This window comes from Drosophila serrata, unplaced genomic scaffold (assembly GCF_035046125.1).
Source record: "Drosophila serrata isolate PLE 108 unplaced genomic scaffold, ASM3504612v1 contig_347, whole genome shotgun sequence".
NCBI lineage: Eukaryota > Metazoa > Arthropoda > Insecta > Diptera > Drosophilidae > Drosophila > Drosophila serrata.
The window spans coordinates 1,464,383-1,478,860 of record NW_028257245.1 but is presented as its reverse complement, the minus strand read 5'-3'; the positions used below and the strand labels follow the sequence as shown (position 1 = coordinate 1,478,860).

Sequence of the window (14,478 nt, the reverse complement as noted above, 5' to 3'; positions counted from 1 at the left end):
AAATATAGGGATTTTCGGTGGCAAGTGAAATCCAATGAAGTTGCTGGCAATGTTGTTAATGCAACGGACGCAGGGATGAAACACAATAGGAACCACATCATCTACAATTTCGGCATCCAAAAACCATTTACCACAACTCAGTTGCACTCAAGACTGGCATTCAAGACAGACCACCAGAATTTCCCTTCCAATTAGAGACTCAGAGACTCCAGGGCAACGTCAGCATTCCAGTTAACTAGGCCATCATCGACCTTATATATACATAGGTGGCTTTGATTTATCAGATTTCCCAGAGAGCCAACAATAAAGGTATGTTTAGGATTTCATACCCAAGAATCACATAGCTACAGTTTGGAACTAAGAAACATGAAGGAAAACTTAACTTTTTTACTAACTTTAATAAGTCATTAGTAATTCTCAGAAATAGGTAAAGTTTGTAATTTGTAAAATATGATTTTCCTTGAACTGTTCCTTAACCAACTGCTCATAATCACATCGAAAACAACAACAAAACTCTCCAAGAGACAATTCAAATGCATATTGTGAACAAAAGTTGTGCAAACAGTTTCGCAGAAGCCGATAATTTAGTTTTCCAAGTTGATGAAGCCATAGCGAAACCAAAACTTTTACAACAAGTTCAAGGCTAAATGAAAGTTGTTCGCCCAAATAGAACTTGATTTGATTTGGCTTAAATTGCTGCTGAAAAATACCAAAAGTCATGCCAGCAAATCCTGGCCAAGGACTGTGACTGCCAGCAACCACATATTAAGTGGTCAAGGGATATGGGATTTGGAATTGGGCCTGGTCGGGTAGGGGCTATTAGCCACGGGCCACATGCCAGAATGCGCCAGAATGCGTCGGCTTGGCCATTCCACAATTGGAGGCATCTAAGCTGGCGGCTGCAGAGGATTACAGAGGACAACAGGGCAAAACCCCCTGACCCCACTCTGACCAAACTGCAGTTGACCGCTTCCGCTGCTGTAGAGGCAATACTTCCGGTCACACACACACACACACACACACACAAACACACATCCAGACATCGATTCATGCAAAGGACAAAGCTGAATGAATGGGCGGAGGAGCGACCTTTGACCCTTGGGCACAGCAGCCACAATTTCGCTGCCAATTTGCTGCATTAATCGCTCGACAAAACCGAACAAAAGGCAAACACATTTGCCAGCCAATTTGCTACGCGCCCAAAATTTCAATTTCTTGTGCTGGCAAACAGAGAACCGAAAAGAAGCAATTCATTATTGACGCACATTTGCATATTAAATGAGCACGAAAACAAAACCAACAACAACAAAAAATATATATGTATATAGCACAAAACCAAGTTAAACAGCGAAACGGATTTGCCCAATTTTCCACACGTTACCCGAAATTCGTGTGGCCAAAATACACTTTAACTCCGGGCAGATGGTCAGCAAGAAGAACCGTTAGAGACCAGGAGAGGCAGCAGCAGCAGCAGCAGCCCAGAAGCCGGAAATGACGCGCTGAGCGGGGCAAATGGCTGACCCGACCGGAAATTGCTTTCGTCTGCCCCCGTCGCAGCTCGGGGGAGCGACCATAAAAAGTGCTTTTGCATGTCGAATCCATGAGAGTGCGAGAAAGTTGAGTCCAAACGTCAACAAGTTCATAACCGAAAAGTGCAAAAAATTACACTAGCATAACACTTCTATGAGAAAATATTGTGACTTTGGCCAGTTGTAAGTTGCATTTGCACAGAAATTTATGAGAAAACTCCAGTCAGAACACATAATATTTGGTTTTAGAATTTAAAATTGATGATTTAAGACGTTAAATAATGAAATGTTAAATAGCAATGAAGCAAATTAATGAATTTTAAATCCTTCACGATCATTGCAGAGATCTTTTTTAAAAATGTAATCTTAATTAATATCAAAGTGTAAAGTAAAGTAAAGTACTTATAACATTGATTTTAAAATTCAAATATGTTATCTAATATAATATTAATTCAAGTCGCGATTATCACAAACCTTGTTTAATTCATATATTTTGATTTAATTTATACACTTTCCTTTTCTAAGTACTCCCCAGAAAACGTCTACATCAGAAAACCTGATCAATAAAAACGTTGAATAGCTTAAATTAAAAAACTCTATAAATCATATAGTACAAACCTTAATGGTTCAAGATCTTTTTAAAACTCTATTTAGAATGAATATCTGAAAGTATTTCAAAGATAACTTCAGTATTACATAAATCATTTGGTATAAGAATTAAAACTTCATCAATAAAAGCCTTATTGCAAAGTAAATACAAATTTCTATGCTTGATGGTTCTATCATCGTATTAAAACCCCTATTTAATATTTAAATATAATTTAATATTTTAAATTATCTATAATTGGTATTTCTTTCTGGAATTTATAAAACTTATTTCTATTAATTCTGGTAATTAAATTTGTTCAGTGCAAGTGCTTACTCTTCATTTTCATCCATAGTTAAAGGCCATTTCAAGAGCTCTTTTCTCGCGCCTTTCCAGCCATAAACATTTACATTTTACAAGTATTTTCCCCCCTGTTTTTTATGCAGCAGCCGCAGTGGAGAAGTTGGATACGGGGAGGGCAGAATGTATATGAGATAGGAGTTAGGGGTCGTCCTCTCAATTGTATCTATGCCAGTCACGTGCCTTGCTTCTTTTTGCTTTTGCTTTATTTTTATTTGTTTTCTCGCGTTGCTTGGAAATGCTAAAATGTTGACTGCAATTACGAGAGGCGAGACCCCAGTGAGTCTTTAGACCAAGTTTGCCATGGCGAATGTCTTCGTTTTGAGCCAGTGGCAGTCATAAATTTTCCGCTGGCTTTTCAGCTGTGAAAAAACCCCCACGGATGGGGTATATGGGATTCGAGGAACAAGTCCTCGGCACAATGGGGCACCAATTGCTGTCGGGAGTAAATCTAAATGAAATCATTTCAGCCGCTATCCCTCATAAATTCGCAAATCAAATACAAAATTAAGGGGGGTTTTAGGCGCAAGGCCAGGGAAAAGGCCCAGGACATTGTAAAGTTCGATCCTAGTTCTTGGAAGTTGAGCTCTCTTTTATGATTTCATGGCTCAGTGTCAAGGGTAAATGATATGGGGTTTAAATACTAAAGATTTAAATTTAATTAATTAATTATAGAGGGTCAAGTTGCTAGGGATTCCCTTAGTAAAAGGCATTAATTTTCGGGACGTAATTATATTTATTGCATCCATCTCTAAAAAAAGAAACAAAGGATTGTTAGGGTATTCATATTTCACTAACTTTTTAATCAATCTCCTGTGAAAATTGAGTCAACTTCTCTTTGTTTATCCTGGCTGCATACATATATGTTTGCCACCATTTTCTCCCTTTATTTCCTCGTTTTTCCCTCACAGCGCGCTGTTGGTGTCTCTTCCCCTTTGAATTTTGAGTACTTGATAGCAATTTGTTGTTGAGCATTTTAATTGCTCGCGTGTTTGTTTCGCTTGGCTTTTCCCTTTTGAATTCCCCATCTCTCGTGTACCATCGCCGCAGACGGTGGTTGCCTCGTCCTCGTCCTTCTCTGTAAATGCGATTCACTCATATGGCATATAGCTTACAACACGTATAGCATATACATATACATATACATACATATATATGCAGCACATATAGCATATATTCACAGCGTTTATGGCACAGCCAGGTGGCTGCGTTGCTGCTCCTGTTTCAGGCTCGCTCTTTTTCCGTGTTAATTTACTTTTCAGCTTGTGGCCATCAGAAAAAGCAGCAGGAGCAGCTCAATTAACACAAAGGGGAAAGAAAGGAAGCCGAATCAAAACAGAGAAGAAGGGAAGGGACTCCTGCAGCAGGCAGTAATGAAAGGAGATGTTGCTGCTGCAACAAACAAATTGCAAAATGAGTCCACCCACAAGTCTTAATGTGAGCTTAACAAATAGAGAACGGACTCAAGCTACCTTTGGCTTGAGTTTCTGCTCTCTATAAACATCCTTTCAACATTTCAATGTGTGGCACAAGACCAAAGAAGGTACAAATTATGGCAAGCCAGGAGAGTGTTATGAAAGTTGGGTTATTATATATCAATATTTAATCTACTTTACTTTTGGCTTAAAGCTGGGCTTAAATTTCCTTACTAAATTCCTTAACGAAAGCAAAATTTATATTTAATAAATAGCCATAAGCTTTCATAAATTTCTATCGGAGTTGCCTACTTTGTGGCGCCTCGTAAAACTTTAACTCTTGATCTAGGATCCATAGAAAGGGGCTGGGAAATTGAGGCCAGACGGCGACGACTTTGTCTAGTTCCCCTTTGTCCAACTTTGGCCTGACCCACTGTCATCTTCGTCGGAGAATCTCTCCCTCTTGTTATTCTAAATTTATTACACGCACGCACACACTAATGAGCGTTGTTAGTGGTGGTCGTGCCCATAAAAATGCACAGCACTCCTTTGAAACCACTTTAAGTCCCCATCCCATCCCAATCCTGGTTGCACATCAAATGGCAGAGTTTAAACCTCATCGTTGGTGCATAAATTTCAACCAGTTTAGTGCTCTTGCTCCTGCTCCTGCTCCTGCTCCTGCTCCTCGGGATGCGTTGCTGTCCATTCGAGCATGTTTAATAAGCGTCGCCATTTTTCATGCGCAGTCAACGGAGGAGGAGGAGCAGCCGCCATCCAGCATCAGTGGCATCCACTCCTCGTCCTCTTGCCTGGCTGTAACATGCAGATGGATGGAGCAACTATGAGTGCCACGTGAAGAGTTTGCTCTTAGCAAGCCAGTTGCAAAATATTTGAACTGCGCTGTGACAGTCAACAAGGAATGCTAAAAGCTACACCACATCGAAAATGTTTGGGATTATAGTAGAGAAAACATTAAATATAATAAAATATTTATAGCTCTGGGATATGTAAAGACAACTTAAAGAGTAATCTTTATTTAATAACTTTTCAAGTGTTTATATTTATTTCCACTCTCATGCATGCTTTCCCCACACGATCTTTCGAGTTCCTCGAAATCGCTGATAAGGATTAATGGCAACTACCACTCTCCGAGCAAAAAACACCATAAAGATATTAATCTCCGGCGGAACTGCAAGCTCAATTTATATAACATTTATCAACCATTTGCGACGGGTGTGTGGGTGTGTGTGTATGTATGGTGTGTGCCGCGCCCCAGACTAAATGTGAATTATGATGATGCTGCATAAGAGTGACACATACCGTTTCCCCCAGCAAAATATCATCTTTATTTTTTTCCCCTTTCCAGCGTGTTCTGCTGTTCTGGCTATTTCGCTGATGTCTGACTAGTATTTTCCCTGCTACTGCTGCTGCGTGTTTTTTTTTCCAAGAGCGGAAAATTTGTCAACTCAGTGAATCGTAAATGTTATATGGAGCGAGATGGGAACATCAAGAAGAGAGATAGAGAGAGAGAGAGGGAATAGCAAACAAATGAAAATGTTGTTTGCATTGAAATTTCGCTTCGTTTCGTTTGGTTTTCAATTAAGCGAATGCGGCCAACGCTGCGTATGAGCAATGTTTGGCCATAATTTGCGGCCAAACGCAAATGGCCACAAAAATAGAGAAAAAAAAAGAATGTATATATATGTAAAGAAAACAAACCGCAAAAGCATACAGACTTGGAGAGAAGCTCCAGGTTGACAAATGGCCCTCGGACCAGGACACGAAGACACGGCAGTACATCTGTAGCCATTAGACACGTAGCCGGAAGTTCCCAGGATGAACTGGGCCCTGATCCTGGGGCGGGGTCCGCTGCTCACGTCCTGCCGTTCTAGCGGACATGCCTTCCCGGTCAGGTGTGTTTGTGTGTGTGTCAGGTGTGTGTGCCTGTGTGCGTGTAATAAATTTCCCCTGCACACACACACAAAAAAGCATACACAAATTGAGCAACAAGGCGCCACGAAATGAAGCTCGCTTATTTAGTGCCTTCGCCGTTAGAAGTTTATTTCGCACTCGAGAAAAATCAACATAAAAAATAAGGAATGAAATTATAGTTACAAAAATAGTTTAGTTTTTTAAATAAATAATTTAGAGGGTACATACAATTGCCTTTTCCTAGACTACAAAATAATACTTTAGCTTAGTCTTTTAGTCTTTGCTTTTTATTAGAAGAATTATTTAAAGTAGTTCGTTCATTAATCATTCAAATGGGAAAAAAACATTATTCTTTATATTTTGACAGCCCAATTTTATTAAATACTTTTTTTATACTTTTCTGATATTTTCCATAGGTTTCTGTCATTATTTACCCAATAACAACTACAGAATGTTAATTAAACAAAGATTTCCAGAGTTATTATTATTAACTTAAAATGGTAATCGAACTTTATATGTTGTATTTTTAATATTTGAATTATTTTTAATAGGTTATCCTCAAATTGTTGGTATATTTGTCCTAGGTTACTATAATCTTTACCCGAATAGGGAACCTCTGTTAAACGAAAATTTCGGAAGTTTAATTAGATTTTTCCGAGTTTATTTTCTTTAGCATATTCATTTTGTGTGAGTTTTGTTTATTAAATGAATTCACAAAAGAACAAATAAATAAACAATTCAGCCTAGAGTCTTGCTTCAGGTAGCTTTAATTATTCCTAATTATAGAAACATTTTCCTTTGTACACCTTCTCGCTTTTCATTAAGTATTTACTTGTGAAGTTTGCAGAATTTATTTAAGCTAAAGGAAAACCAATGTATTAGACACGTGAAATTGGATACAAAAAAAAAGCTGCACTTGCCAAATCATTTACTTAATTGTTAACAATTTCGCATGGCAATTTGTGCAAAGCCTTTCCCGCATTTCCCCCCCATTTCCTTGCCCCTTTCGAGACAAATGCAATTTGTTTATTGAAAAACGAGAGCAAAGTAAAAGACGGCTAGAGTCCCGGGGCCTGGGGACTCGGCTTTTTGTGAGGACGAAAAGGGACTGACAGGACTGTCAGGACTAGCAACGCCCAGGAAACGCAGCGCATTTTGCTGAAATTACTTAGTTGCATCGAAGAAAATGCAGGGAAACGCTGAGCCAGCATCCCGACGAGCATCATCTCAGATGAGTCACCTAGCAGCATTAACCCCTTGCTGACGACATCCTTCCGCCTTCGCCTTATCCTTTGCAGGCTCTGCCTCTCCTTTCGAGAGCAAATTGCTATGCAAATTGAGCAAATAAATGATGCTGATGCAGATGCAGATGCAGACGATGATGAGGATTAGCCTTGCAAATGTTGCTTAATATTTTCTTTTAGCTGCTGCAGAAAAAACATCGTTAGACCAGAAAATGTTTCAAATTATGAGAAAATGCCAAGGAAAAATCAAGGAAAACATTGCTCTTGGAAATATTCAAAATCATAAGCCTTAAAGTGCTGCAAATGTTGATTGTTTAAAGCTAAATACGGTAAGAGGTTGAATTACAAGTTGTTTGCTTTAAATTCAAATAAAGCAATTAAAATGAAAACTCTGACATGTAAGAGTGTAACTTTAGTAACTAAAAAGAGCTTTAGTCCAAAAATGGAAATGGTAAAATGTATTTGCTACACACAGGATTAAATGTGTTTACCGAACCGAATCAGTTTAGTAAGCCAAATTTGAAGCTGCGGGCTGTATGTTTCATATTTCCCAGCCCTCAAAAATAACCAAAATTTATGCTAGAATTAAAGCAAAGGCCACCGCAGTACATACATGCGTATGTATACAAAGCAAAAGTTATCAAATATCAGAAAATACGAGAAAATACATTCGGCTTTTCTGCTTATTTATGCCCAGCATTCAGTTTTGGGTTAAGCTTCGAGGCAGCCAGAAACTCGCTCCTTACACTCGCAAGTTATTGCGTCTGCTGGTTGGGCGTCATTTTTCAATTTTCCGTGGAAAATTTTCCGCCACTCGTGCACCTGGAAAGGGAAAAATGGCAGAGTATCCTAATAAGAAAGCTAACATATGCAGCTAGGTGCGGTTGCTACAATCAATAAGAGGATGAGCAGGGGGAAAACCGCAGCAAAATCTTTTTGCGGCTTAAAGGAATTTACCCAACTCATTTTTATGGGTGTGCGATGCTACTGGTGGTGGAAAAATAAAATCACATTTTTATCTTAAGCCGCAAAGTCGAATGGAAATTATTATCGCATAAAAATCTATTCACTTATTCATTTCATACGATTCGGTGGCATGACTGGGTACAAAAGTGTATCTCTTATCGGCTTTATATTGCTTAGACATCCACTTCCCCTGATACATGTCGGATTTATAATACATAATGCTTAGCTTCAGTTTGATAAACACTTCTTCCGGCGTCACAAAAACTCCATGCAAACATTATTTTCAACACCGAAACATTTCTTGGCAAAAATAACTTCTGTTTAGCAAAAAGAAATTAGTCGAACATGACTGGTTTATACATTTTTCACAGGCTGCTAAATCCTCTGTTTGTCCAGCCGAACTCCATTTGTTTAAATACACAGTATTTATCTTTAGCTTGTTTAAGTGCTTTTAAAGAAGAAAAAGCAATATAAATTAGATAATACTACTCAAATTTCAACAGATGTTCGCCTCAAGGTGTTTATTCAGCAAATAAACAGAGCTACAAAAAATGTGTCATTTACGAGAATATGTTATATAATAAATGAAACCTTTCATTTGCCTTCGCTTTATATGAATATATTTAATTGAGGTTGACATTGATTAAAACTGCTGTGGATTACTGATTATTAATTAATTGATTTTATGGCAGATACATTTCACATGTCACATGTTTAAATTAACATGAAATGGCCAAGGTGATCATTAATCATTTGTTCTCTGAAAGTATATTTTAGCTTGGGAATTGTAGGGGTGCAAACTTTCTTAGTTACTTAATTGATTGTAATATACAGTTTTTAAGTTAAATATCCTACAGCTTTACTGCAAACACAATTTGTTCTTTAAGCAAAGACTTTTCAATGCATAAAGCGTTACTCCTCTTATTATATTTCTCCCACTATATTTATCATAAAATGTAATCTTCAGAACTCACCTCGATGCAGAACTGACATCCACACTGATGCAGCGCCATGGCCTCGCCCACTTCCTCCACATCGATCAGGCACAGCTTGCAGGTAAAGGGCTGGAAGTTGACATTGGTGGGCGTGGCCGGAGTCCCCACCGAGGGCGTTACATCCGCAGAGGCGAGCATCTCGCGACGTTTCAGCGCAATTCCATCCCGCACACAACAGGCCTGAGCTGCCTGATTGGCACTGGCCATGGAGAGGAGCGAAGTCACGGTCAGCGGGTAGGCATGATCTGTGCCAAAGGGTGCCAGTTCACCGCCAGGTGCTGCTCCAGTTGGCGTGGGAGTTGCGGGCGTCGATGTTCCCTGCTGGTGCTGTGCATGCTGATGCTGATGCTCCTCACTGTTCAGGTTGGCGGCGCAGCTGGAGTGGAGCGTGGCCGTTGTGACATTGGACGGCGGACTGGGACTGGTCGAACCGGCCGTTGCTCCACCGCTGAGCCTGATCTGGGCATTCACGTTGATGTGCGGCTCCTGACTGCGGCGCTGCTGCTGCAGCAGCTCCTCCACTTCCCGGTGATTCAGTGCCGAGTCCGGCCTGGGCACAAAGCCATTGGACAGGGAGTAGCGTGAACCGGAGGCAGCCAGCGATAGGATGCTGGAGCAGCGCGAACAGGTCCCCACGCCATTCATGATGCTCACACTGTTTCGGAGGCGATTCAGGGGTCGGATCTGCTCCACGCCGCTCGAGCTGAAGATGCCGCTGCCATGGACGGCCAGCGAGTGACCCTGACTACGGCTCTGGCTCAGGCCGAGGCCATGGCCTTGGTTCTGCGATTGGGATTGGGATTGGGATTGACGGGTGAGGGCCAGGACCGTCTCGCACTTGCGCAGTCCCGTGTACTGGACAATGGACTGAGACTTCTCATGGTGCAGGCTGCTGGCGCTGCCCTCGCGTCGCATTATGTGCCAAATCTTCTGCTGGACGACATTTAGGGAGCTGCTTGACCCACTGATGCTCAGGCTGCCGCGCCCATGGCCATTTGCTAGCTGGCGGCCAGAGGGATCCCGAAGCACCACATCCTGTTCGGAGGGAGTCCGTGTGATCCGTATTTCCGGCGAGGCAGGTCTCTCCCGATCGGGTATCCCGCCAACTCCGGTGCCTCCTCCGGCTCCGCCTCCGCCTCCGCCTCCTCCTCCTCCTCCTCCTCCTCCAGCTGCTGCTCGACTGCTACTCGCCTTGAGTCCCACCAGGGACTTGAGAAAGTTCTCGATGCGACGTCTTCGGGGCAACTGCCCGCCACCTGACAGTCCCAGTGAGCTCTCCAGATCGTGGCCAGGTCCGCCATTGACTCCCAACGCTCCTCCTGTTCCTCCAGAGCCACCTCCGCCGCCGCCTCCTCCTGCTCCGCCTGTGTCGCCATTCGCCGAGGAAATGATGACCTTGCTCCGCGTCTGCGTGTCCAGCAGCGCAACCGTCTCAGCGTCGCCGGAATCGTGGACGTGGGCGTGGCGGGACGTGGCATGCAGGGTGGTGGAGGCGGCACTGGTGGCCTTCTGGCTGGCGGAGCGCTGGTGCTGCTTTGTGTTGGCCAGATTGTGAATTGGCGAGGAGTCCTATAAGCATAGAAAATAATGTATAATTGGAGGGTTTTTAAAAAAATTCATTTTGACAAAGTTGTTGTAATTATTATTAAGGATATCGGCAACCCTTAAGAATAATGTAATTATCTGGTATAACAGTTTAGCGACTTACCCGCGAGTCCTGCTCCAGCTCCTCCTCGAGTGCACTGTAGACGGGCGCGTACCAGGAGTAGGAGAGCTGTTTGCGGGCGGACGGAGCCGCAGCTCCCGCTCCTCCACCGACAACGTTAGCCGTGGGTGGTGCCGTCTGACCGGGTCCGTGGTGTTGCTTGAGCGGCACAAGCTTTGCAGCTCCTACTCCTACTCCGACTCCGACTCCGACTCCGACTCCTCCTCCTGCTGGTGTTGCTGGAGTTGTGGTCACCAGATTGTTGTTGTTGTAGCTAAGCGGTAGACTGCGTCGCTGGTGCTGACCTCGAGTGGGAGGCAGATGCTTGGTGGGCTTCCTGCCCACTCCGTAGAGACTGCTGTGGTGCTGCCGCCTCTGCTGGTGCTGGTGGTGGTGCTGCTGCTGCAGGTGATGCTGGTGCTGATGATGGCTTCCCTGAGACAACTCCTTCTTGGTAAAGATAAGCGAGGCACTATTCTTATTCAGCCTTATGGATCGCTGCTTATCCACCACCGTGGCCTCAATGTGCGTGAGCAGCGGCACCGTCTCCGAGAGTGGCAGCAGATGCTGTGCGGTCGTCGATTCCGAGGGAAAGTTGATCACAAAGCTCTCGGCGGCGTCATCAAAGACACTAGCCCTGGCCGCGCTCACACAATCCTCGCTGGACGAGGGACTACTCAAGGAGTTTCGCTTGGAACGGCTCTGGTTGTGGTTGTGGTTGTGGCTATGGTTATGATTGTGGCTCTTGAGATCCTGCGTGTGCTGCTGATAGCAACTGCTATAGCTGATCTTGTTCTCCACCAGCAGTTCCAGTGGCGGCAGTTTGGCGTGACTATGAGTACTTCGATCCGGATTGATCTCCTGTGGATTTGAGGGCGTGGCAGGCACGTGCACCGGCTGCGAATGCGAATGCGAATGCACTTCAGTCGGCTGCAATCCCGTCGATGCTGGCATCGCCAATGGTGGCCGCATTCTGGCCCGGATTGCACTCGATCAGCGGCTTCTTGGCGAGAGATGTGCTCAGCTTAACCGTGGCTGGCAACGGCAGCGACATGTTGACAAAGGCCTGTAATAAAAGGAAAATAAATTATTTAGTATTTGAGCAAAACACTTGTTCAATTAAAAGTAATTAATCTTTGGAAGTGATTTAATTGGAGAGATGATTCCTATTTTGAAAGCCTCATTAAGTCAACTGACAAGTAAAGCAAAGGTGCTTTAAATCAAGGACTTTAGAAACCTTTTCCCAAAACTAATTTTGTTTCCCTTTTCAGAGTTCAAAACTTTATACTTTTCCAATATTTTTGTTGGGCTTGCAACTAATATACGTATTTATTCAGCGTGTTGCCAGTGTAAAAACAGTTGCTACCTCAACGAATTCCATCCGAATGGTGTGCCAACTGCACCTGCATTTGCATTTACGGCTTTATTGGATTTATGGCAATTGGCCGGAAGGGAATTGTGAGGGGTTTCTGCATTCTGATTAGAATTCGGCATTGTTCGGGGACCACCCTTTGGAATTTAATCTGGCCAACCGATAAGTACTCCTTTGTGCGTCCTTCGAGTGGCGGATAACCAAGGCAACCTAGTTATCAAAGCTACCCAATTGAAGCGTGAATATAATGGAATTATTAGCTCCAAAATTGAGGCTTCATAACCATATTAAGTTGCTTTTAGTGTCGCTGTCGCTACGTTTTGATGGAGCTTTTCTCATCACTCATCATTATTTCGGCAATATCTCGCGGGTCCTGCCCAGGTATAATAAATGAATGGGGGCTAATCCCTTAAATTATCCACCAAAATATATATGTATATAATATATATGTTATACATGGCCAATTTAAGGCCAATTAATCGGCAAATTGTTTGATTCGCACTCAGAGGAAAGCATGCAACAGAAAATTTGCATTGCGATGCAACAGAAACCAATTTCAATTTGCAAACTCTGCGTTGGGCAAACAGAATAAATGAAAATGAAAAGTGTGTGTGGAGAAGGGGAGGAAAAACTCCGAGAAAATCGGGAAGGGGAGTTGAAAAGTCTCTCGGGGAAAACGATGCCTCCTCCGACTAAAAATTTTCCGACCAAGCGTCCATCCAGTCAATTAAGTTATTTTCCACTTTGAGCCTGGTCAGGTGCCATTGCCAGTGAGCTCAAAAATATATGAATATTCCCCACGGCTTGCAAATTGGTAAATAATAGAGTGAAAAATACAATTTTCAGTAATTTAGATGGATTGCATAGCAAAAATTGTCGAAAATTTACATGTTTATTTGTTTAGAAAATTAAAAAATAAAAATTTTGATATACATTTAAACTCTTTATAAAGTCCTAATTATATAAAGAGAGCTTAGGAGCTGGAATTAAATACGATTTTAGATTATTTAAAATTACACAAAAAGTGCATTACCAAAGTAAACTCTATCTTTAGAATAAGATAACAGATTACAAATCTGCTTAAGTGATTAGTGTGACCAAAGAAAAGAATTAAAGTGCCCAGAGGCTAGAATTAATTGGAAAGTTTCTAGGAAAGTTTTTAAATTATTAAACATTAAATAAAAATCACAATATTTATTCGAGTAATATTTTCAGAGACAGAAAATTAGTATAAAATGCTAATATTTCATTGAAGTTGTCTTTTCCTTTATAGTTTTTCGAATATTAGTGTGTCAAGAAACAACAACAAACAATTAAAAGAAGGACAAGTCAAATTTTAATTCTAAGCTTTAATATTCTTTAGAATGAGAAAATATAACACAAAATGATTATACTGAAATTAAATAACTCTTTAGTTCCCATTTTTGAAAATTGCCCAGGGACAAGAAAGTAAGTTTTATTTTATGGTAATTTTCGGCATACTTTTGGTGATTGAAAAATCTCACTAAATTAATTGAATTTCCCAAAAAATCGTATGCCAAATCAGCTCTTGAAGCCATGTTAAGTTCAAAATATTTGCATATTTCACTCCATCTTAGCCACACTGTATCGCGAAGTTTCGGGCACCGACCTGCAAGAATTTTCCATTAATTTCAACTTAATTACGCTGGCAGCAGAAACAGAAGCCGCAGCTGGCTCAAGCTGCACATGCCACTCAGGCATTGAAGGTATGTGGGTATATTAATTTTTGGGATGCCATCGCCTAGCCACCGTCCCAGCTCGGTTTTCTCTCCTCCAAGCTCCTCCAGGCTCCTCCCTCGCAACGCACCGAAGTATGCAACGAAAAAATGCGAATTACGCATAATTGCCGAGCTCAACTTGGAGAGGTACACAGAGAGAAAAACATGTGCAAATACGAAAAGATGATGGGTATTTTCTGTAGGCTTATTTATGAAATATTGTTAAGCCATGGCCATTATCCATGGTAACATAATATCTTCTTTATGAGAAGAGAATACTATTTGTTAAAATCTTAAAAATAAGTCTAAATTTAAAATGTAAGAATAGACAAAACAAATTAAGCTTCACCTGATATCAACATATTATTTTTTTCTCTATGCATGGAAAAAGTGAAGCCAAAGAGAGAAGCCACAAGCCGCAGCGTTGGAAAAAGTGAAAGATAAATTGCTTGCCCACGCCCACATAAGCGTTGCTACAAGGCCAAGTCAAAGGACGAGTAGAAGGACGAGGAGAGGAAGTACCACCCGGGGGGTTAAAGGTGAGAGAAGGAATGGTTCCGGTGGGGCGGACATCTACAAGACACATTTGCCGCCGCACGGCTGACACTGACTGCTGGTTTCTGTTCTGCGGCAAG

General features: G+C 41.9%; 1 protein-coding gene across 3 annotated transcripts in view; it reads right to left on the bottom strand.

Moving 5' to 3' along the window:
* LOC110189550 (uncharacterized) overlaps positions 1–14,478 on the bottom strand; it is a 68,978-nt gene that overhangs the window by 9,049 nt on the left and 45,451 nt on the right. For all 3 annotated transcript variants that reach the window (XM_086838333.1, XM_020959680.2, XM_086838334.1), the window contains 2 exons: positions 10,736–11,798; positions 9,007–10,596 (listed from right to left, as the gene is read on the bottom strand). In XM_086838333.1, coding sequence (XP_086694459.1) covers positions 9,007–10,596; positions 10,736–11,704 — 2,559 coding nt within the window. In that variant the 5' untranslated portion in view covers positions 11,705–11,798. The remainder of the gene's footprint in view (positions 1–9,006; positions 10,597–10,735; positions 11,799–14,478) is intronic.